Raw genomic sequence first — 22733 nt, 5'->3', positions numbered from 1 at the left:
GCTCCTCTGGCTTATACCTGCAGGGAGCTGGGCAACAGCGGGGCCTGTTTGGCACCCACACGTCCCCCTCCTTTCCCTCCTTGGCAGCAGGGATTCCTACTGAGGCCCTGCAGCGCTCCCGAGGACCGGGCACGGCCTGGCACACGGGGCAACCGGCAGCCAGCGGCCCCCGTGGCAGCTCCAGCCCGGAGCTGGGGGGGGTTTCCACGCTGCCTGCTCTCCACACCACCCACCAGCCAGCTGCCAGGCAGCACCCAACCTCCTGCCAGCCGGGACGTGGTCCCTCCAGGGCCCATGACACGCAGCTCAGTTGGAGGGGTGGAGAATTTGGGGGGTTTTTCTACTCACAAATCACTATTTTCCAATAAATATGTATTTTTACCTGGTGCCTGAGCACTCAGCAGCTTCCAACACCCCCCAGCGCCGCCCTGAGCCACCCTCCAAAGGATGCTGACGACGAGGGGTGGCACAAGGGCACTGACAACCCCCACAGCGACCTCAACCCCCCTCCCAGCCCCCAGCAGAGGGAGGAAAGAAGCCTTAGGGCGCCCTGTAAAAGGCTGACAACGTCATCATCGAGTTTATTACACAATTTCCAACCTATCAGAGACAAAACCGACTCTAAGTCACTGAGAGCAGGAGGGGCAGCACCTCTCTGGCTGCTTCAGGGGGCTCTGCTCTGCCCCTTCCCCTCCCCCAAACCTAGCTGGAAAGAAACTAAAAATGTGTGTCTTTTAAGTAAAAAAACCTGCCCCCCCCACCCCTTCCCCATCTCTTCCCCCCTCACTGCCCAAGTGCTTCCCTCCCCCCAGCACTCACCCGCTCTGCTGCCACCTCAGGGTGCTTTACAACGTGGGCTTTTTCTCGTTTATGGGTTATTTCAACCTAAAAAAAAGCCCCCCCCCCGGAGCTGGGTTGTTCCTGGCCAGCAACAGTTCAGAGGGTAAAGCTGCCCACTGCGCCCTGGGAGTTACCCTGAGCCTCACCCCGAGCCTCCTGGGCTGCCCCTCTCCTGCCAGAGGGACCCCTGATGCGGCCCCTTCATCCTCCTCCTCCTCCCACTGCCCCAGTGTTGCTGCAGGCCCAGGGTGGGGGGTGGCAGCTGGCCCCACTGCCCTCTGCTTCCTCTAAAACAAGGAAGGTGCTGGGGGGGCCGAGCGTGGAGGCGGCGACGAGCCCCGGAGCCCTGCCCAGGGCACGGAGACAGAGCTGGGCTGTGGAGGCCATGGGCTGTGCTTCCCCTTCAGAGCAGGGAAAGGAGTGTGGTGGGACACAGAGGGGCTGTGGAGAGGGGACAGCAGCGTCCCCAGATGAGCTGTGGCAGAAGACCCGGTGCCACCTCCAGCCAGCCCAGGCAGGTGCCAGGAGCCGTGTGCCTCCCCTCCAGCCCCCAGGCGCTGCACGAGGAGGGCTCCATCCCCTCCAGCCACCCCTGGGGAGGAGGAGAGGCCTCATCCCCCTCCCTCCACGGGGTGTGGGGGGGGGCGAAAAACAACGGCCAGAAGAAGAAAAAGCACCATTTGTCTTTGGGTCCACGGAGCAGAGCGGGGCGGGCCCGGCCTCCCCCGCCTGTCCCCCCCAGGGCAGCGGCAAGGGCTCAGGCCCCAAGGCCACGAGGTGTGTGTGTGAGGGGGGTCACCCAGAGGGAGCTGGGGGCGGCGGGGAAAGGGCGGAGGGGGGGTCGGAGCGGCCTCGGTCGCGTCCTCGAGACAGAGTCCGTTAAGAACCACTCAGTGCCGAAACCCCTGCGGGGAAGAGACCAGAGGGGAGGTCAGGGGGTGGCACCGAGCGCCTGCTGCTGAGGGGAAGCCCCCTGAGAAGCGTCCCCACACCTCAGCAAGGGCTCACCAGGCTCAGTGGTGCCGGTCCCTGTCTCTGTCCCTGTCCCGGTGCCGCTCGTGCTCCCGGTTCCGCTCCTGGAAGTAGTCGTCGTGCCGGTCGTCGCCGTGCGGCGCGTCGCGGTGCCGCCGGCTGCCCTCGCGGGCCCGGCTGGGGGAGCGCTCCCGGGAGCGGTGCCTCTTCCTGGGGAAACAGGGACACGGCTCGTGCTCACGGCCTGGCACGTGGGGGGAGAATCGGGGAAGCCTTGGGGTTGGGAAAGGCCTTGGAGCTGCTGGAGAGCACCCCCTGCCCAGCCCAGCGCTGAGCCACGGCCTCAGCACCACGGCTTTGGGGTCCCTCCAGGGCTGGGCACTGCCCCAGCTCCCTGGGCAGCCTGGCACAGGGGCTGACACCCCTCTCAGGCAAACAGCTCAGCCTCAGCTCCAGCCTCAACCTCCCCTGGGGCAGCTGGAGCCCGTTTCCCCTTGTCCTGTCACTTGTTACTGACCCCCAGCCCCCTGCAGCCTCCTGTGAGGGAGTGTCAGAGAGTGCTGCTGGCTCCCCTCAGCCTCCTCTTCTCCAGCCTAAACACCCCCATTCCCTCAGCCCCTCCCCAGCACCCTCGTGCTCCAGCCCCTACCCCAGCTCCAGCCCCTCAGTGTCCCTCTGGCCCAACACTGATCCCAGCCCTGGAGCTGCAGCCTCCCCAGGGCCCAGCACAGGGGACAATCCCTGCCCTGCTCCTGCTGCCACCCCACTGCTGATCCCAGCCAGGCTGCCACTGCCCTTCTTGCCCCCCTGGGCACGCTGCTGCCTCCTGTTCACCTCCCCCAGCCCCTTTCCCTCCAGCAGCTTCCCAGCCCCTCTGTCCCAGCCTGGAGCTGTGCCTGGGGCTGCTGTGGCCCAAGAGCAGGACCCACCACTTGCCCTTGTGCAACCTCCAGCCCACAGCTCCATCCTGCCCAGGGCCCTCTGCAGACCCTTCCTGCCCTCAGGCCGATCCACACCCCCACCCAGCTGGGTGCCATCCCCACACTGGCTTTGCCCTGGCTCCCCTCAGCCCCATCAGAGCTCAGGGTGTTGAACACTACAGGCCCCACACCGAGCCCCGGGGCGCAGCAGGGACAGAGCAAAGCTGCAGGCCGGGGTGTGGGCAGTGGATGCCCCTTGAGGCCCCCGGGGCCGTGGGTACCTGGAGGAGCTGCTGCTGGCTCCGGTGCTGTAGGACTTGGCCTCGATGCCGTGCAGACAGTCTTTGAGGGAGGAGAGGAGGACGCGGCACCGCTCGTCGCTGGCCACGCGCGACTGTTTGATGACGGCGATGGCTGTCAGCAGGGTCTCGATGGCGTCGCTGTAATCGCCTGAGCAGGGGGACGGGAGCGGGGCTCACGGGGCTGGACCCAGCCGGGACAGGGGGGGAAGGGACACACACAGGGGGTGTGTGTGTGCCAGGAGAGGGGGGAAAGGGGTCACCCTACCTGCGCTGGCGCCCGACACCGCCTTGGAGATGGCGCTGCTGGAGATGGCCCTGTTGCGGTTCATGATCTCCTCAAACTCCCCTTCGCTCACGGGGGCGGCTGGAGGGCCCAGCTCCCGGCTGCTGGGGGGGCACAGGTGGGGGCGTCAGCCTAGCCCACCCCCATCCCACCCACCCTTCACCCCTCCCCTCCGCCCCGTCCCACCTGCTGTGGTTGTAGGGAGCCACGGCCTTGGCGTAGGCGTCCGGGGGAGGCCCCAGCGCGGCGTTGGGTGGGGGGAAGAAGGCGGGGTTGAGGTGCAGGGCTGGGGGCACGGCCCCCGGCGGGGGCACGGCCAGGTGAGGGGGCAGTCGGGGCGGCGGGGGCATGAGATGCTGGTAGTGGATGCCGGGGGGCGGCGGGGGGACGCCGAAGCTGGAGGAGAGGGGCGGCGGCGGGGGCATGGGCGGCGGGGGCAGCCCCATGAGGGGCAGGGCGGCCGGGGGGCGGTTGAAGAAGGGCAGGACCGAGGGGGGTTTCTCCAGGCGGGCGGGGGGCAGAGCGTTCTCTGTCGGCGTGGCACGGCCATCCACGGAGTCCACGGAGTCCCGGGAGTGGGCCCTCGGCGGCACACCTGCGAGTGGGCACAGGAGAGAGCCATGAGGCACGGCCACAGGGCACACGGGCCCCGGAGACATCCTCCTCCTCCTCCTCATGCCCACCCATCCGCAGCCCTCGGGAGAAGCTGGAGGTGCCCAGAGAGGACGCAGCCAGGCCAACGCAGCCTCCGTGCGCGGGCGCCCCCGGGAGGGCGGCAGCTCCACAGCGAGGCCGTGCCCCGGCTCTGCCGAAGCCACCGAGCAAGGAGAGAAGCCAAAAGCCACGAGAGACGGGGAGAGATGCCCAGCAGAGAGGTGGCTGGGTCCCCAGAGTGCCCAGAGACGGCTGCCAACCCACGCAGCCTGTGGGTTCGGAAAGGCCCGAGCGTGGAGGAACGTGAGGGGACAGAACCCAAGTGCCGACACCTACGAGGGAGCTGCTGGAGGAAGGAAAGGTCGGTGCCCGTCTGCCCTCAAACAGAGGGAGAGGAACCTGTCTGCCCTCAAAGAGAGGAACCCTTGCTGTGTTCAAAGAGGGTGGGAGGATGAGAGAGGAGAGGTATGATGGAGGACGCTGCCTTTGCCCCAGCCCCTCAGGGAGCCACAGCTCCCTGCAGGGCTTTGCCACTCTGACAGTGGAGCACTGTGCTCCTGCAACTTGGCCTCCTCATGCCCAGGGGGTGAAGGGTGGCAGAAGGGACAACACCCTGCTCCACCAGAACACGAGGGCGGGTCAGGACGCTGCCGAGCGAGCGGATGGCGGCGGGCGCTGCAGCTGAGGAGAGGGCGCGGAGCTCACAGCTCTAACCCCGCTGCCAAAGAAGGGGAGCTTTGCTTTCCTTGTGTGAAACGAGCCCAAGGATCTACAATGACCACAGCTGGGCCAAGACCTCCTCACCCGTGCCAGGGGCTGGGGCTGTGGGGGGCGTCACATCGCTGCGGAGCGAGGCCGGCGCCACCTATGGCCATTGCAGAAAGCCCACGGCCAGGCCCCAGCTGGAATCCTGCGTCCAGTGTTGGGCACCTTACCTCCGCAGGGATGGACAAATTCTGGAGGAGATCCAGAGAAGAGCTACTAATAGGATATGGAGGGTCTTAGCTATGTTGATAGGCTGAAGAGCTTAAGCCCATTCAGTTTGGAGAGGAGGAGGAGGAGGCTACGAGGGATCTTCGCAGTGTGTGAGCACCTAAAAAGGGGATCATAAAGACTCGGGTCAGGATCTAATCAGACTCAGCAGCAAAAGGAAACAACCCCCAAAGAGACTCCTGGGCAGCGTTCCCCCCCACACCCCGAGGCATCGGGGGGCTCAGCCTGGCAGCTCTGCTGGGGACGTGTGGGACGGCAGGGGCCGCGGGACGTGTCCCCCCCCCGCACGGCGCCTGCGCCCCACTCACGTTTGCGAGCCTGTGCCTCGAACTGGGACAGGTTCTGTCGGGTTGCCAGCCTCACCTCCACCTTGTCCCCGTTGAGGATTTTGCCAGGTAGAAGCTCCAGGAGCTTGTGAACCGAGTTCTCAGAGGCGACCACCACCTCTGCGTACCTGCGGGAGGGAGCAGCCGTCAGCCAGCCCCGGCGGGACCCCCCCGAGGGGGCACAGACCCTCCCTCCATCCATCCAGCCCTCCCCACGGCCAGAGACCACCCAGCACATCCAGATCCTGCAGCCTGGGCTTACACACACCCTCCTCCCTTTCCCATGTTGTTTGGGGGGAGGGGGTCTCTGCTTTCCCATCCCAGCTCCAGGTGGGCTGTGCAGCCCCTGTGCCAGGCAAGAAAACACCAGCTACGCCCCCTCACTCTGAGGACGTGGCTGCCAGGGCCTGGACACCCCCAGTGCCCCTCGGCTCTCACCCTTTGGACTGGCCATTGGCTCGGTTCTCGGCGAATTTCAGCTCCACTACGTCGTAGACGCCGATGGAGCGGATGGTCTGGATCAGCTGCTGGTCTGTTGTCCACTGAGGAGAAGAGGGGAGAGGCCAGGCTCAGCTCACACAGCCCTGGGGCTTGGGCACTTGAGTGCAGAGCCCTGAAGCTCCCTGGGGCTTTCTCTGGAGGATCTCGCTCTGCACATGCACCACAGGAGACCTGAACTCAAACTGGGAGCACTGGCTGGTTCACCAGAGGCTGAGCTGCCATCCAGCCAGAGCTGGGCACAGAGGAACCTGCTGAGGGGCACTGAGGGCAGAGTCCTGCAGCTGGGGAGGAACCAGCCCAGCACCAGCACAGGCTGGGGGTGACCTGCTGGGGAGCAGCTCCAGGAGAGGGACCTGGCAGTGCTGGGGGGCACCAAAGAGCCACGAGCAGCAACGTGGGCTCGTGGGCAAGGAGCCAATGGCAGCCTGGGGGGCAGCCAGAGAGTGTGGGCAGCAGGGCCAGGGAGCTTCTGCTGCCCCTCTGAGGCCTCATCCTGAGCCCTGTGGCCAGTGCTGCGCTGCCCAGCTCAGGAGAGACAGGGAAGTGCTGCAGAGAGGCCAGTGCAGGGACACCAAGGTGCTGAGGGGCTGGGACAAGTGTGTGAGGAGCAAAGGCTGCAGCCCTGGGGCTGCTCAGCTGCAGGAGAGAAGCCTGAGCTCAGGGGCACCTCAGCAACGCTGCTCAGGCCCTACAGGCTGCAGAGCCCCAGGGGGGGGCTGTGGGGGACATAAGGGGTGATGGGCACAGGCTGGGACACAAACAGCTCCCCTGGCCCAGGAGGAGCAAGTCCTTTGGTGCTGAGGGGAGGGAGCCCTGGCCCAGGCTGCCCAGGGAGGGTGTGGAGGCTCCTCAGGAGGTTCCCAACCCCAGCTGGACACGTTCCTGTGCCCCCTGAGCCAGGGGAAGCTGCTGGAGCAGGGGCTGGGGCAGCTCTGCAGGGAGCCCACTCACCCAGGAGAAGCTGCCCACGTAGACAGCCGCTCTCTTGTTGCGCAGCCCGCTGTAGGTGTACAGGATGGCGGGGGCTTTGCTGTTGGGCTTGGGGGGCGGCTCCTGGCGACTCTCCGGGGGCGGCTCCGAGCTGCTGCTGCGGCTCTCGGGGGGCTGGGAGCTGGCTGCTAACACGTCGTCGTACAGATCCATCTGATCTGCATTACTGAACTCAGAGTCCTGCCAGGGGAAACACCGTCAGCACCTCTGTAAGGGGGTGAAAACACAGCTGGGAAACGGCCTTGGGGGCTACTGAGAGCCTAAATCACAGAGCCACACAATCCTTGCAGCTGGAGAAGACCCTTAAGGTCATGTCACCTCACACTTCCCCCACTAAAGCACGTCCCTCAGGGGGATGAGGCTCTGGAGAGTGGCCCCACGCTGCTGGAATCCTCCAGCAACCACCACTCAGCAGAAGCCAATCCCCAACAACCCCCACAGGAGATGCTCAAGTGCCCTCAGGGTGCCAGGGGCTGGGGGTGGAGGTGAGGAAGCCTCCTGAAGGGTCTGCAAAGCAGCCATTCCCGCTTCACCCAGTGCCCCAGCTCTTCTGATGAGGCTCAAGACAAAGGTTTAGCACCCAAACCACTTGTCTGGGGCACGTTGGCAGCGAGGGGGTGGTGGATCACTGCCACAGACTGCAGTGGCAAGCAAACCCAGTGCCTCCTACATCTCCCCATCAGCCCTGTCCCCTCCCCTCGGTGGCTTGTCACTCCTTTTGTTTCTGGGACAATTTCCCTCCTGGCTCTGCTCTCCCCCCTCTCCTCCTGTGCCCTGCAAAAGCCCTCTGTGGCTTAGGAGCACCCCTAGCTTGCACAATCCCACAGCACCTGCTCTTCCTCCTGGGCAACGCTGAAACCCCTCTTGCAGTGTCTCCAGTGCCCAGCTCTCAGCCCCACAGGGACCAACAGCTCCCAGGAGTGCCCCAAAGGCAGGGTGTGGGCTCTGCCTTGCCATGCTTGGCACTAAACCCTGGAGTGTTTGACATGGAAGGAGGTGGAGAAGAATGATCCAGGAAGTAGAAGCACAAGGCTTTACCCCACTGAGCTGGCTTGACTTTCCTCTCCCCCAAAGACAAGCTTTTGGCTCTTCTGTCCCAGGTGAGCAGAGGACTGGCTCAGCACCCCTCCTGAGCCACGGGACAAGAAGCAGCTTGTCCCTCTGGGAGGCAACCAGGAAGAAGTTCACCTCTGGTAAGCAGGTGAGGGCAAGAGCCCAGCGCTGGTAAAGCAGAGTCTGCACGGCTGAGTGTGTCAGGATGAGCCTCTGGCTCCTCAGCAGGCACTCACTGCACAACTAACCCAGCCTGGGGGGCTGCATGCTCAGCCTCAAACCCTGCTCAGCCAGGCTGTGTCACCCCAGGCTGGGGTTTGGGAGGGCAGAGCTACGTGTGTGGATCCCCACACGCCGCCTGGCTACCCTCCCCTCAGCGTCAGAGCCTCTCGCTGCAGGAGGAAGCTTCTGAGCTGGGAACTGGAGTGTCCTACATCTTCCCATCCCCACTGTGTTCTGGGCTATATTTAATCTGGAGTGTGCAGCCAGTGCTGTGTTTACTATGGATCCTCAATCACTCACCCAGATACAGCGTGTGCCGAGGCCGGCTCTGTGCTACAAACCCCCATCCATCCATCCCAGGGGAGCAACACACAGATCCTGTGTGCCACAAAACCCAGAGGCTCTGCTCCAGGGCTCCTCATCCCAACACTTCCCAGGCAGCTTGGACAACACCTTCAGCCAGAGGTGGTTAAATCCCCTGAGCTGCAAGGGTCAGGGAAGCACACACAGAGCCCTGTGTGAGCTCAGGGCAGAGACAGCCAAAGCACAGGGCTCATGGGATACCAACCAAACCTCCTTCCCCTCACAAACACTCCCTGGCAGCAGCATCCATCTCTAAGGACAGCTGTCACCTTTGCATCTGGCTGGTTCAGCTGCAGAGCTGCTAAAAAAGGTCCACAAGAGTTTCAACGGGGTGGTTTTGGACTCACATTCTCAAAAGAGCCCCAAGTGTTTTGTTTCACCTGCCTCCCACACTCCTACCCCCCACCTTGGAGCACCTCTGGACATGGCCCAAGGCTGGGAGGTTTCTGTTTGAAAGTTTGAGCAAGTTGAGGACAAAAATGGGGGGGCACAAGAGGAGAAATCCATTGGAAACCCCCAGGGATGCTCCAGCTTGGGAGTTTTAAGCTCCTGGAGCCCTCCCCCTGCCCAGCCCAGCACTGAGCCACGGCCCTCAGCACCTCAGCTTTGGGATCCCTGCAGGGCTGGGCACTCCCCCAGCTCCCTGGGCAGCCTGGCACAGGGGCTACAAACTCCTCAGGCTTCTTGTGTCACTCACCTTGTGAGGAGCTGGGGGTGAAGCCAAGCATGGTGAGTGGGAACCACCACGTGTGCTGTGAAGTGCCACAGGGCAGCTTTGATGCCTGGCATGGATTGGATCTGCCCTTGATAATCACCTCCAGCTCTAAGAAGCCTCCCACCTCCTTGGCCACGTCAAACACCTTTGTGTCCTGTCCCTCAAAGCCTCCAGTTCTCTCTCTCCATGCTGTGCAGCCAGGCTTGCTCCATCCTCCCCTCACTGCTTTATGCCCAAAGACCCCTGAGACTCCACCACAGGCCCTCTCAGCTCCTCAGCAGACACTCTCATATCAACTCAAGCCACTGCTTTTGTCACCTTTCCTGCTCCAGGCCTCCTGTGGGACAAGCCCTGGGGGAAAGCCCATGGGCAGGCCCCAGCAGCACTGACCCATCCCTGCAGGGCACCCATGAAGCAGCAGCAGAGTTCTCCTGTTAATTCCTCCCACCTGCAACTTCCCAACTCACACCCACCAGCGTCCCAGCTCTTCTCCAGAGGATCACAGAACCAACCAGGGCCCTGCAGAGCTCCCCCAGCCCAAGCCCCTGCTACAGCAGGTTCCCCTCCATCAGCTCCCCCACTCTCCAGCACTTCTAAGGGTTGATGTTTCCCCTTTAGTCTTCCCAACGCTGTCACAGCAGCAAACTGCCTAAACCCATGCAGCTGGAGGCCATTGCTGAGCCAGAGCAGCTCTGTTGTCTCCCAGCTCAGCCCCAGGGAGCTTTAACAGGGTGGCTTGTGCCTGGATTTGTTCAGGAAGGACGCAGGAAGCTGCTGTTTCAGAGTCAGAGGGTGTCCACACACAATCCTCTTCTTCACCACTCACTTTACTGGTGCACTTCCCCTCCTTTTGCCAACGTTACAGCCAGCTCTGACCCTGCCCTTCTGCCCCAAGGCAGCTCCTCTGGGTGCAGATGTCTGGCTGCAGAGCACCTTGCAGCCCCCCTCAGCTCCACACTTCCTGCCATCTCCCTTTCCCCTGAAGATCTCTACCCCACAGCTTCACCTCACCCCACCTCCTCAGAACAGAGGGTTTATCCCCGCCCCCAGCTCCCCTCCAACCCCCTGGGAGCTCGCAGTGATTCCTCCCTCCACGTGTTCTGCTTCCAGCTCACACAGTTTGCCCTCTGGTGCAGACCAACAGCCTCTCCAGGGCTGTTTTCCATCCTCAAACATCAACATTCGCTCTTGCTGTCCCCAAACTCCCTCGAATCTGCTTCTCTCACAACTCTCTTCTCTGTCACTTCCCCCTGTGAGCCCCAGGCAGGTGGGAGAGGTGGCACAGGGGCACCTCTCTGATGCCAGTGACCCCCAGTGCTGTGGGCTGGCAGCTCTGGCTGCCCTCACTGTGCACTTAGTTCCACTCTGCATTTCTCCTTCCTCCAAACCCAGGCTGCAACTATCCCTCCTTTTATCCCCATTCATTTCAGCCCTGGCCCAAACCTTCCTCCCCCCTCCCAAATGCTTTGTGACCACCCCACAGGTGGGTGAAACCCACAGCAAGGCTCTTTTTTTTGCTGCTCAAGGTAGCAGCCACCAGGATTTAGGCACAATCTCAACCCTCTCAACCCTTCAAGGTCTCTCCTCAGGGTTTCTCCAGCTCTGTATTACCCTTCCCAGCCCACACCAGTTGCACCTTCACCCTCCACACGCTGCAGGTACTCTGCAAGGGGTTGGCTGACACCAGTTATGGTGCTCTCCCCTTAAACAAGAGAGGGTGTGGAGCCCCAGCCCCCCTGTGACACTCACCTGGTTGAACTCCTCGTCGGCGTAGATGTCAATCAGATCCACTCCCTCGGACATAGTTCCAGGAAGGGGAGCAGGAGCCCGGGCTGGCACCGGGAGGACGAGAGCTGCACTGCAGGGGGGGCAAACAGGGGGGGCAAAGAGGGTCAGAGAGGCACCACAACCCACTCTGAGTGTCCCCCAACCCTCAGCTTCAGCCCAGGCACAGCTGGGGGGCTGCAGCAGCCTCTCATCCTCTGGGTCTCATCCCCAGGGTAATGGCACTTTGACTCACCCCCCAGCAACCACTCAGGGTGACCATCAGGGGTAATGAGGCCCAACTGGCCCCAACCCAGCCAACCCTTGGAGGCAACAAAACTCCTTGAGGGGGGGGCATCAAACTCCCTCAGAGGAGGAAAAAAATCCCCTTGGGGGCAACAAACCCCATCAATGGGAACACAGAGTGCTCAGGGATGCAAGAAACTGCTTCAGAGGGAGCAACAAACCCCCTCAGTGGGAAAACAAACTCCTCAGGGATGCAATAAACTGCTTCAGGGGGGCAACAAGCCCCTCAGGGGGCCAAAAATCCCCTCAGGGGCAATAAACCCCTTCAGTGGGAACACAGAGTCCTTAGTGGGGCAATAAACGGCTTCAGAGGGACAATAGGCTCTGTCAGGGGTGCAACAAACTCCTCAGAGGTGCAAGAAACCACTTCAGGGGGACTAAAAATCCCCTCAAGGGGCAATAAACTCCTTCAGTGGGAACACAGACTCCTCAGGGATGCAATAAACTGCTTCAGGGGGGCAAAGAGCCCTCTCAGGGGGCAATAAACCCCCTCAGTGGGAACACAGATGCCCCAGGGATGAAATAAACTGCTTCAGGGGAGCAAAGAGCCCTCTCAGGGGGCAACAAACCCCTCAGAGAGGCAATAAACTCCCTCAGTGGGAACACAGACTCCTCAGGGATGCAATAAACCACTTCAGGGGGGCAAAGAGCCCTCTCAGAGGGCAACAAACTCCTCAGGGGGGCAATAAACCACTTCAGGGGGACCAAAAATCCCCTCAGGGGGCAATAAACCCCCTCAGCGGGAACGCAAACTCCTCAGGGATGCAATAAACTGCTTCAGGGGGGCAACAAGCCCCTCAGGGGGGCAAAGAGCCCTCTCAGGGGGCAATAAACCCCTTCAGTGGGAACACAGAGTCCTCAGTGGGGCAATAAACTGCTTCAGAGGGGCAACAAATCCTCTCAGGGGGACCAAAAATCCCCTCAGGGAGCAATAAACCCTCTCAGAATGAACCCAAACTCCTCAGGGATGCAATAAACCGCTTCAGGGGGGCAAAGAGCCCTCTCAGGGGGCAATAAACCCCCTCAGTGGGAACACAGACGCCCCAGGGATGAAATAAACTGCTTCAGGGGGGCAAAGAGCCCTCTCAGGAGGCAACAAACCCCTCAGAGAGGAAATAAACTCCCTCAGTGGGAACACAGACTCCTCAGGGATGCAATAAACCACTTCAGGGGGGCAAAGACCCCTCTCAGGGGGCAATAAACCCCCTCGGTGGGAACGCAAACCCCTCGGGGATGCAACAAACCGCTTCAGGGGGCAACAAAACGCCTCGGGGGGGGCAACAAAACGCCTCAGGGGGGCCACAAACCGCCTCAGGGGGGCCACAAACCGCCTCAGGGGGGCCACAAACCGCCTCAGGGGGGCCACAAACCGCTTCAGGGGGGGTAACAAACCGCCTCAGGGGGGCAACAAACCGCCTCAGGGGGGGTAACAAACCGCCTCAGGGGGGCAACAAACCGCCTCAGGGGGCAACAAACCGCCTCAGGGGGGTAACAAACCGCCTCAGGGGGGCAACAAAACGCTTCAAGGGGGCAACAAACCGCCTCAGGGGGCAACAAACCGCTTCAGGGGGGGTAACAAACCGCCTCAGGGGGGCAACAAACCGCCTCAGGGGGGCAACAAACCGCCTCAGGGGGGCAACTGCAACCCGCTTCCCCGTCCCACGGCGGGAGCCAGCGCTGCCCCGATGCCCCTTCACCCAAAGCCGGGCAGCGCTTCCCCATCGCCGAGGTGCAGAAGACCCCCCCGTCTCTCCCTTCGCCTCCCCGGCCCCGACCCCAGCCTGACTCACGCCCCCCCCCCAACCTCCGCCAGCGGGGCCCAGCCCGCCATATCTGCGCGGCCGCGGCCCGCCTCAGGGCCCGCCGGGGCGTGCCGTGCGGGGCGTGTGGTGTTAGGAGAAGGGGCCGCGGGCCGCCGCCTCGTCCCGGTTGCGGTCGCGGTCGCGTCCGGCCCCGCTCCGCCCGTTACCGCCCGTCACCGCCCGCGGGCCCCGAGCGCGCGCCAACCGCCCCTCACCGCCAGCGCCGCCGCCGCCGCCGCGCGCGCGCCCCGCCGCTTCCGCCCGACGTCACGCCGCTTCCGCCCGACGTCACGCCTGACCCCGCCCCCCCTCCGCTCCTCGTACCATAGAGACGAAGCGTTCCGTCCCATCCCCCGGCGGGACAGAGCGGCGCCATGGCGGCGGGAAGGGTCGGTGGGGACCGCGCGGAGGAGTGAGGGATGGGACATGGAGGTCGCGGAGGGTGGGGAGCGGGGATGGGGGGCAAGGAGGGGCTGGGGGGGGGTGTGGGGTGGGGGGTCAGGGGCAGTAGGGGCTGGGGGGCGGTGTGGGGTGGGGGATCAGGGGCTGGGGGGGTGTGGGATGGGGTGTCAGGGGCTGGGGAGGGTGTGGGGGGTGTGAGGTGGAGGGTCAGGGGCTGAGGGGGTGTGGGATGGGGGGTCAGGAGCTGCGGGGGTGTGGGGTGGGGGGTCAGGGGCAGTAGGGGCTGGGGGGGGTGTGGGGTGGGGTGTCAGGGGCTGGGGGGGTGTCGGATGGGGAATCAGGGGCTGGGGGGGTGTAGGATGGGGGTCAGGGGCTGGGGAGGGTGTGGGGGGTGTGGGATGGGGGATCAGGGGCTGGGGGGGGTGTGGGATGGGGGGTCAGGGGCTGGGGGGGTGTGGGATGGGGGTGTCAGGGGCTGGGGGAGGTGTGGGATGGGGGGTCAGGAGGTGTGGAGGGTGTGGGATGGGGAGTCAGGGGCTGGGGGGATGTGGGATGGGGAGTCAGGAGCAAGAGGGGCTGGGTGGTGTGGGATGGGGGATCAGGGGCTGGGGGGTGTGGGATAAGGGATCAGGGGCTGTGGAGGGTGTGGAAGATGTGGGATGGGGGGTCAGGAGCAAGAGGGGCTGGGGGGGTGTTTGTGAGGTGGGGGTAGCACAGTTTGGGGGGTGTGGGATGTGGGATCAGGGGCAGCAGGGTCTGGGGGGGTTTGGGGCGGGAGCTGAGCGCAGCACAGTGTGGGCAGCGTGGGCTGGGGGATCTGGGGCTGCAGGGTCTGAGGGGATCACCCCATCCCCAGTGTGCTGGGGCAGCCAGGCCTGACATCCCCTGTCCCTGCCCCAGCTCTGCTCCCTGCCCTGGCAGGCTCTGGGCCGTCCCAGCCCGTGGCTGCTGCTGCGGCGCCGGTACCGCGGCAGCTCCCCCGGGGACTCGGGCAAGGACGTGCTGGAGATCCCCCTCCCGCCCTGGCAGCAGCGTCCTCACGAGCCACTGCACACCAAGAGAGCCAGGCTGCTGTATGAGAGCAGGAAGAGGGGCATGCTGGAGAACTGCATCCTGCTCAGGTGAGGCCTGGGGGGCTCGTCCCCCGCAGCTCAGGCTTCTCTCCTGCAGCTCAGCAGCCCCAGGGCTGCAGCCTTTCCTCCTCACAGCCCCTCAGTGTCCCTGCACCGGCCTCTCTGCAGCACTTCCCTGTCTCTCCTGAGCTGGGCAGCCCAGCACTGCACACAGGGCTCTGGATGAGAGGCAGCAGAAGCTCCCTGGCCCTGCTGCCCACCCTCTCTGGCTGCCCCCCAGGCTGCCATTGGCTCCTTGCCCACGAGCCCTCGTTGCTGCTCGTGGCTCTTTGGTGCCCCCCAGCACTGCCAGGTCCCTCTCAGGCTTTGGGACTGGGGTGGGGGTTCATTCAGAGCAGGCAGGGGCTGAAGGCAGGAGGCAGCTCACTTTGCACCCAGCTCCTCCCCATCTCTCACCCTGTGGCGAGCTGGATCCAAGGCAGTGTGCCAGCTTGCTTCCTCCTCCACTCACCCCCTCCTCATCCTCCTCTTCATCCTCCCTCTCCCGTCCTGCAGCCTCTTTGCCAAGGAGAACCTGCACCGCATGAGCGAGCAGCAGCTCAACCTGTACGACCGGCTCATCAACGAGCCCAGCAACGACTGGGACATCTATTACTGGGCCACAGGTACAGTTCAGCTGCCCCTTGGCCCTGCCTCCAGTTGCCCCCTTGGCCCTGCCTCCAGTTACCCCCTTGGCCCTGCCTCCAGTTGCCCCCTTGGCCCTTCCCACCCTGACCCCAGGGCACTGGCCAGAGCTTTGGGCCGGGGCAGCTGGGTTTGGTGTGGTGGTAGCAGATGCTTTGGGGTGGGCTGAAGCCCTCTGTCCTGCTGCTGCTCCCTGCAGGGGCCAAGCCCACACCAGCTGAGTTTGAGAGTGATGTGATGGCCATGCTGAGGGAGTTTGCCAAGAACAAGAAGCGGGAGCAGAGGCTGCGGCAGCCTGACCTGGAGTATCTGTTTGAGCCACCTCGCTGACCAAGGAGCCACCTTCCTCTTCCTCTTCCTCATCCCCTGCAGCAGAGGAGGAGCACAGGGTCCTGTGGAAACGCTGCTGCTCTCCCTGTGGCACTCCTCCTCCTCCTTTGGCAGCAGCTCCTTCAGACTCTCAGGGCATGATAAATAAAGCTGTGGCTGCTAACCCTGCTGCTCCTGCTGCTCCTGCTGCTCCTGCAGCTCCTGCAGCTCCTGCTGCCTGGTGGGCACAGGGCTGGGTGGTGGGAGTGGGTGCTCAGGAGGGGGCAGCAGCAACCTGAGGGCACTCTGCCACTCACCAACTCCCTCCTGGCCCTTTGAGACCCCTCCTTTTGAGGCCTCTGGGAGGTAACCACAACCCAGAGGGATCTCTGGCCTCTCTGTTGGAGGTTGGAGTGGGACCATCCCGCTCCCCAGTGCCCTCTGCAGGGTGCCGCAGCCAGGGCAGCGCTCACAGCCTGTGCCCGACGTCCCCACGTGTTGCCTCGGTTGCCAGGACACGGTGTCACCATCCCCAGGGGCTCTTTGTCCCTGCTCTGTGCCTCAGGGCTCAACCCGCTGCTCCCAGCCTCAGCGACTTCCACGACAGCCATGGCCCACGGTAGGGGGTCTCAGAAGCCGCCCTGAATGTGAGGGGAGGGGCTGGGTCCCTGGTCTAAGCCCCTTCTCTCTGCTGTGCCCCAGGGCAGCCACCTTACCCCCATTCCCTCAGCCCTGGCACCGGCTTTGTCTCCAACAACCTCTCATCCATGTCCTGCCTGCTGAGCCCAGCACAGGGGTAGGTACCCCAGCTGGTGAGGGGGGGTGTGGGGGGCAGTTTTGGGGTCACTCTGTCACAGCCACACTGCCCTGTCACTGCAGCCACCGCCAGGACACCCCCATGTCCACCACTGCTGAGCACTTCCAGCCCCTTTGGCTCCCTGACGGCCGCAGTCCCCTGCCCCAACAGGTCCAGCAGCCAGCCAGTGGCTACCTCCAGCAGTGCCCCTCCTTCGTGGGCCTCCATGCCAAGGTGGAACCCCCCAAAGCATCCAGGGAGCATGGTCCTGCCCAGCCAGGTATGGGTTTGCAAGTCAGTTGCACCCCCAAGAGGTTTTGGGGTGTTGGTGGTCCCAGGGCCAGCTCTGAGCCCAGGAGGTTTTGGGGGTGTTGGAAGCCCCTTACCCTGCATCACCCATCCCTGCCCACTCCCAAACAACACCAGGGCCAGTGCCAAGCCCTTGCAGCTGCTGGAGCCCTCCCCCTGCCCAGCCCACCACTAACCCACAGCCCTCAGCAGCTCAGCCCCACGGCTTTGGAGTCCCTCCAGGGCTGGGCACTGCCCCAGCTCCCTGGGCAGCCTGGCACAGGGGCTCACACCCCTCTCAGGGAAACAGCTCAGCCTCAGCTCCAGCCTCAGCCTCCCCTGGGGCAGCTGCAGCCCCTTTTCCCCTTGTCTGGGTCATGGCATGGCTGACTGTGGGGCTGAGTGCAGGCTGGGCTGGGGACAGGGCTGGGGACAGGGCAGCTCCCCCCTCCTGCCTCATCTGCTCCCCACAGATATCCTGCAGAAGATGACCATTGGCCCCATTGAGCAGTCAGGCTTCAGCAAGGGCACCCCAAGGAGCGCCCGTGTTCTGCCAGCCCTGCCAGGCCAGCCTGTGAGCCCCCACCCTGGGGGGTCCCCTGTCCCTTGCCACTCCCCTTCCCCATCTCTGCACCCCCAGAGACACTCACTCTGTCCCACAGCTCGGCATCAGCATCACCAGGATGGATTACCTGCCCTCTGTGCTCAGCCATGTAAGAAGGGAGGAGGGTGGCAAGGCAGGGCTGGGGTGTGGGGCAGGGGCTGTGCCCCCCAAGTTCATCTCCATCCCCTGGCAGGGCTGGGCTGGGGTGTGGGGCAAGGGCTGTGCCCCCTGAGTTCATCTCCATCCCCTGGCAGGGCTGGGCTGGGCTGTGGGGCAGGGGCTGTGCCCCCTGAGTTCATCTCCATCCCCTAGCAGGGCTGGGCTGTGGGGCAGGGGCTGTGCCCCCTTAGCACATCTCCATCCCCTGGCAGGGCACTGAGAAGCTCCCAGCTCTGCCAGCACGCCCTGAGAGGGCCAGCAGCTTCAGCCAAGAGGTGCTGAGCAGCCTGGGCACAGTGAGCAGAGCCCCCCTCACCCCCTGCCCACCCCCCTGTGCCCGCCCCATCCTCACCCCTGTCCCCGTGGATCACCCCGTGCTGCTCATCTCCCAAGGGCTGCAGGCACCCCCTGGGACTCAAGCCAGCCTGCTGGGTGCTGGCAGGAAGGTGGGTGCAGGGCACAGCCCCCTCCCCATCACCCCCAGCCCATGCACCCACCTCCCTCCCACTGCTCAGGTGGAGTCAGGCTTCGCCACTAACCACGGCCAGAACATTCCCCCCCGCCCCAGCGTGTTCCCAGCAGCTCCAGGTGAGTTGGGGTGACCCCAGGGGTGGGGGTTAAATCCTTACCCCAAGGAGGGGCTCAGCCTCATCACCTCCCCTTCCTCCTGGAATCCCCAGCCCAGCCTCGGTGGGACCCAACCTGGATGGCAAAGCTCACGGGGGGCATCCAGCCCCAGCGCCCCAGCGGCTTCAGCACCAACAACCACCCCACCGGGCTGGGGGCCGTTCCTGGCCACCCCCCCAAGTGACACCCCCCCACGTGACAACCCAGGGACCGCTCGAGGTAATGCCTCTGTGTTTTTTTTTGGGGGGACCACCCTCCCCCCCCATCAGTCCCTGGGAGAAATAAACTCCCCCCCCCCCCCCCAAACCAGTGTTCCTGGGCACAATGCCATTGTCACCGCTGCCCCTCTGGAGGAGCTGCCCTCACCTAAGGGGGCTGCCTGCACCTCAAAGGCTGGCAGCAGGGTTTGGGGGCAGGGTTTGGGGGGGCAGGGTTTGGGGGGTGCTGCCTGGCCGGCAGCCGCTGGGGGGCTGTACGAGCTCAGGCTTCGGGTTTGGGATGACACAGCTGATTTACGCCAAGGGAAAGGCGACACAAACCCAGGCAGCGCGGGCTGGGGTGGGAGAGGAGGAGGAGGAGGAGGAGGAGGAAGGACCCAGCAGCGTGGGCAACCACCCCGGCTCACTCGAGGGTCTTCCTCCATCCCCTCCCTGGCCGTGGGGTGTGAAAAGACACGGCGGGAGGGCTGTGGCGGCGGAGACGGAGGTGTCCACCCAACCCAAGCCACCGCTCCGGGGGAGCCGCTGACCCCCGGGGCTACCGGAGAGCCCGGGTGGGCGAGCGAAGGAACGGGCGGGGGCACGTGTGGGCGATGGGCGTGGCTTAGAGGGGGCGTGTCCGTGACGCCCCGCCCCCGCGGCGCTCCCATTGGCCGCGGCGTTGCCACAGTGACGGCGGCGTGGGCGTGTCCCCGAGATGCCCCGCCCACGGTGTCTCCCATTGGCTGCGGCGTGGGCGTGTCTCGCCAGGCCCCGCCCCCGCGGCGCTCCCATTGGCTGCGGTGTGGGCGTGTCTCGCCAGGCCCCGCCCCCGCGGCGCTCCCATTGGCCGCGGCGCGGCCGCGGTGCCGGCGGCGATGGGCAGCGGCGGGTCGGCGGGACGCGGGGCGCGGGCGGCCGTGGCCGAGGGGCCGGACGGCGCCGAGCAGCGGCTGGAGGTGCGCAGGGGCCGCGTGCCCCCGGCCCTCTGGGCTCAGCGAGGCCTTCGGAAGCTCTACCTGAGCGGCGTGGGGCTGCGGGAGGTGCCGGCCGAGCTGGCCGCGCTCCGGCACCTGCGCACGCTGGCGTTGGACGGCAACGAGCTGATGGAGGTGCCCGAGGAGCTGTGCAGCCTGCCGCGCCTCGCCTACCTCTACCTGGGCCGCAACGGCTTGCAGGGGCTGCCGGCCGCCTTCTCGCTGCTGCAGAGCCTGCGCTGCCTGTGGCTGGAGGGCAACTTCTTGCGGCGCTTCCCCGGCGCCCTCCTGCGCCTGCCCGAGCTCCGCAGCCTCCAGCTGGGCGACAACCGCCTGGCGCGCCTGCCCTCCGCCCTGCCCCGCATGGCCGCTCTGCGGGGGCTCTGGCTCTACGGAAACCGCTTCGAGGAGTTTCCCGCCCCGCTCCTGCGGATGGTGGAGCTCCGGGTCCTCGACCTGGACCGCAACCGCATCGGCCGCTTCCCCGACCTCAGCGGCCTCTCGGCTCTGCGCCTCTTCTCCTACGACCACAACCCGGCCCGGCAGCCGCCCCGCGTCGGGGACGCCGTCCAGCTGGTGGGAGACGGGGCGCAGGAGCTGATGGAGGCGCGGCAGGAGCGGCTGCAGAGCCTTCAGCAGCGGGACGAGGAGGAGGAGGGGGCGGAGGGCAAGGAGGAGGAGGAGGGGGCGGAAGAAGGCAGCGAGGTCCCTGCGGCGGTCCCTGGGGATGATACCCCGCTGCTGGAGGATGGGGAGGGCGACTTCACAGCCCTGCCGTGCTCCCCCGGGGAAACGTGAGGCAGACGTTGCAGCCAGGCAGCCACGGAGGGCTGGGGAGCTTCCACGGGGCTCTGCAGGACCAGCACCTCCCAGCTGCAGCTGGGGAAGAAGGAAGCTCACAGCCTTGTGCAGGGGAAAGCGACTGGTCTGAGCACCAGCATCTCCCAGCTGCAGCTGGGGAAGAAGGAAGCTCACAGCCTTGTGCAAAGAAAAGCAACTGGTCTGAGCACCAGCATCTCCCAGCTGCAACTGGGGAAGAAGGAAGCTCACAGCCTTGTGCAGGGGAAAGCAACTGGTCTGAGCACCAGCATCTCCCAGCTGCAGCTGGGGAAGAAGGAAGCTCACAGCCTGTGCAATGGAAAGCAACTGGTCTGAGCACCAGCATCTCCCAGCTGCAGCTGGGGAAGAAGGAAGCTCACAGCCTTGTGCAGGGGAAAGGGACTGGTCTGAGCACCAGCATCTCCCAGCTGCAGCTGGGGAAGAAGGAAGCTCACAGCCTCTGGGCAAAGGAAGGCAACTGGTCTGAGCACCAGCATCTCCCAGCTGCAGCTGGGGAAGAAGGAAGCTCACAGCCTTGTGCAGGGGAAAGGGACTGGTCTGAGCACCAGCATCTTCCAGCTGCAGCTGGGGAAGAAGGAAGCTCACAGCCTTGTGCAAAGAAAAGCAACTGGTCTGAGCACCAGCATCTCCCAGCTGCAGCTGGGGAAGAAGGAAGCTCACAGCCTTGTGCATGGGAAAGCAACTGGTCTGAGCACCAGCATCTCCCAGCTGCAGCTGGGGAAGAAGGAAGCTCACAGCCTCTGGGCAATGGAAAGCAACTGGTCTGAGCACCAGCATCTCCCAGCTGGGCCAAGAGCTGCCTGCTGGATCTGCAGGGCTCATGGATCCTGACTGTGAGCCATGAGCCCACCTCAGGGCATCCCACCTAACCACAGGGTGCCTTGCATGGGGGAAAAGGGCCCTCTGCCATGAGGGGTGACCCCACACACCCCACTGGCTTGCTGGGCAGGCCCTGGCAGCCCCGTGGTGCCAGCCCATGAGCACTGGGAACCTTCCTCCCACCACCAACTCCACATGTGGCCTTTGCTCCTGGCTCTGTGGCCCTGAAGAGCAGCAAGGTGTGAGAGCACAGATCTCTTCTCACTCCAGGACCTGCCCAGGCTCTTTCCAGCATCAGGTTTGGGAAGGAGCCAGTGGAAACTCCAGCTGGATGCAAGCACTGCCTGTCCCAGCCTGGAAAGGGTTTCATCTCTGGATGGGAAGAGGAGCCCCAGCTCCAGCTCAGTCTGTCCCAAAACAGGCACCAAAGCCAGAGCTGATTCCCTGCCCTTCCTCCTCTTCTCCCTCAGAGCCACTTGTACTGAACTCAAGCAATAAAAAGCACAAACCCAAGAAAAGCTGGTGTGAAGGAAAAGTGATGGGGAATAAAGGTGGTGGGGTCTGTTCTCTGGGGAAGCTGTGGCAGGGAAACACCTGTTGGGGACACAGCAACACATCCTGATGCAAGGGGAGCTCTTGTTTTCCTCTGCCCATCTCCACTGGCACCGAGTGCTTCATCCAGTGTGGGCAGCAGGAGCAGGGCAGGGATTGTCCCCCTGTGCTGGGCCCTGGGGAGGCTGCAGCTCCAGGGCTGGGATCAGTGTTGGGCCAGAGGGACACTGAGGGGCTGGAGCTGGGGAAGGGGCTGGAGCACGAGGGTGCTGGGGAGGGGCATCGCTGGAGCTGAGGCTGAGCTGTTTCCCTGAGAGGGGTGTCAGCCCCTGTGCCAGGCTGCCCAGGGAGCTGGGGCAGTGCCCAGCCCTGGAGGGACCCCAAAGCCGTGGGGCTGAGGTGCTGAGGGCTCAGCGCTGGGCAGGGGGAGGGCTCCAGGAGCTTTCAAGGGCTCTCCCAAGCCAGCGGATCCTCTGAGGGCTGGGGCTCGCTGGAGGTTTCAGACCGCGCATCCGCTTTTAATTGCGAGGGGTTTGGTGGCTGGGCTGCAGCCAGGGCTCCTGCCACATCGGCTCCTGCCACATCCTCTCCTGCCTCACGGGGAGGGTGCTGCCCGGCTTCTCCTCCTCCCCTCCCGGCTCTGCAGCCGGAGCCGCAGCCGTGTCGGGCGCTGTGGAGCATCCTCAGCCGCGAGATGCCCCGGACCGGCTGGCAAAGCCCCGGGGCAACGAGCCCCAAGCAGACCCGGGGCTCGGCGGCAGCTCAGCTCCCTTATTCCCCCCCCGAGCTCGGCTCTGCCCGTGGCAGGGACAGGTACAAGCTGTCAGTCCCTCTTGCGACCTTCCCTGCAGCCCAGGCAGAGCATCCCGGCATGGAGCGACCCCAACATGACACCCTGGGGTACACCGAGGGTCGTGCCATCGCTCTGGGCTGCTGCTGCTAATTAGCAGCTAATTATCCATCACCTTGCAGGGTGCTGGCCCTGGCAGAGACCCACAGGACTCCCAGCCCCAGCTCAAAGCCCCTGCCACAAGCCTTCTGCTGCCACAGCGAGGGGTGGAGGTGGCCCTGGGTGCCACCACAGCCTGTCCCCACCACAGGCTCCACCCCCAGCAGCTCTGAGCCCTGGGGACAGGGGGGATCCCAACCTCCCTGCAGCCTGTCCCCACTGCCCCAGCCTGTGTTTCGTGCCCTGGGGGTGTATCCAGGCACCACATCACCACAGAGCTCCCCACGGCGACACGAGCTGCCCCAGCCTGAGCAGAGCTGCCAGGTTTGGGCTGGGGGAGGGGGGCAGGTGCCTGGGGAGGGGGCTGCTGGCAGCGTGGAGCCCCAGCCCCCAGCCAGGCTGTGTGCTCAGTGCATCATCCATACGGCTGTCTCTATATATAGCCCTGCCC

At 64.5% G+C, this 22733-nt stretch overlaps 3 protein-coding genes across 7 annotated transcripts; 2 read left to right on the top strand and 1 right to left on the bottom strand.

Moving 5' to 3' along the window:
• Nucleotides 1-796: 796 nt before the first annotated feature.
• On the bottom strand, nucleotides 797-13277 carry CPSF7 (cleavage and polyadenylation specific factor 7). 4 transcript variants are annotated; one of them, XM_062000613.1, is made up of 10 exons: nucleotides 13222-13277; nucleotides 10884-10992; nucleotides 6743-6961; nucleotides 5729-5832; nucleotides 5273-5418; nucleotides 3504-3912; nucleotides 3300-3421; nucleotides 3014-3182; nucleotides 1849-2022; nucleotides 797-1745 (listed from the first exon to the last, which is right to left on the bottom strand). In XM_062000613.1, the coding sequence occupies exons 2-9, from the start codon at nucleotides 10935-10937 to the stop codon at nucleotides 1854-1856; spliced, it is 1392 nt and encodes a 463-aa protein (XP_061856597.1). In that variant the 5' UTR covers nucleotides 10938-10992; nucleotides 13222-13277; the 3' UTR covers nucleotides 797-1745; nucleotides 1849-1853. The 4 variants fall into 4 exon arrangements, with proteins under 4 accessions (XP_061856597.1, XP_061856599.1, XP_061856598.1 ...); XM_062000615.1 differs by having other exon boundaries at nucleotides 3300-3418; XM_062000614.1 differs by lacking the exon at nucleotides 13222-13277 and adding an exon at nucleotides 13009-13164.
• Nucleotides 13278-13309: 32 nt separating this feature from the next.
• Nucleotides 13310-15658, top strand: SDHAF2 (succinate dehydrogenase complex assembly factor 2). Of its 2 annotated transcripts, none has more exons than XM_062000652.1 (4): nucleotides 13310-13395; nucleotides 14309-14529; nucleotides 15037-15146; nucleotides 15365-15658. In XM_062000652.1, exons 1-4 carry the CDS (start codon nucleotides 13381-13383, stop codon nucleotides 15493-15495), a joined length of 477 nt encoding a protein of 158 aa, XP_061856636.1. In that variant the 5' UTR covers nucleotides 13310-13380; the 3' UTR covers nucleotides 15496-15658. The 2 variants fall into 2 exon arrangements, with proteins under 2 accessions (XP_061856636.1, XP_061856637.1); XM_062000653.1 differs by having other exon boundaries at nucleotides 13326-13395; nucleotides 14330-14529.
• A 3365-nt stretch (nucleotides 15659-19023) lies between these two features.
• LRRC10B (leucine rich repeat containing 10B) lies at nucleotides 19024-22276 on the top strand. The gene is made up of 2 exons (XM_061999565.1): nucleotides 19024-19782; nucleotides 21980-22276. Exons 1-2 carry the CDS (start codon nucleotides 19024-19026, stop codon nucleotides 22274-22276), a joined length of 1056 nt encoding a protein of 351 aa, XP_061855549.1.
• The last annotated feature ends 457 nt before the right edge of the window (nucleotides 22277-22733 follow it).

Source organism: Colius striatus, chromosome 7, assembly GCF_028858725.1.
Source record: "Colius striatus isolate bColStr4 chromosome 7, bColStr4.1.hap1, whole genome shotgun sequence".
Taxonomy (NCBI): domain Eukaryota; kingdom Metazoa; phylum Chordata; class Aves; order Coliiformes; family Coliidae; genus Colius; species Colius striatus.
The sequence above is the reverse complement of the archived record's forward strand: the minus strand, read 5'-3'. Positions and strand labels throughout refer to the sequence as shown.

Coding starts and splice junctions, on each gene's coding strand:
- LRRC10B (XM_061999565.1), top strand. CDS start 19,024: ATGGGCAGCGGCGGGTCGGCGGGACGCGGGGCGCGGGCGGCCGTGGCC. Junction 19,783..21,979: donor GGGACGAGGAGGAGGAGGGG/GCGGAGGGCAAG, acceptor CCGGCTCTGCAG/CCGGAGCCGCAGCCGTGTCG.
- CPSF7 (XM_062000613.1), bottom strand. CDS start 10,937: ATGTCCGAGGGAGTGGATCTGATTGACATCTACGCCGACGAGGAGTTC. Junction 5,419..5,728: donor GCCAATGGCCAGTCCAAAGG/GTGAGAGCCGAG, acceptor TCCCTCCCGCAG/GTACGCAGAGGTGGTGGTCG. Junction 3,422..3,503: donor GCTCCCTACAACCACAGCAG/GTGGGACGGGGC, acceptor GTGCCCCCCCAG/CAGCCGGGAGCTGGGCCCTC.
- SDHAF2 (XM_062000652.1), top strand. Junction 14,530..15,036: donor GAGAACTGCATCCTGCTCAG/GTGAGGCCTGGG, acceptor CCCGTCCTGCAG/CCTCTTTGCCAAGGAGAACC. Junction 15,147..15,364: donor CATCTATTACTGGGCCACAG/GTACAGTTCAGC, acceptor TGCTCCCTGCAG/GGGCCAAGCCCACACCAGCT.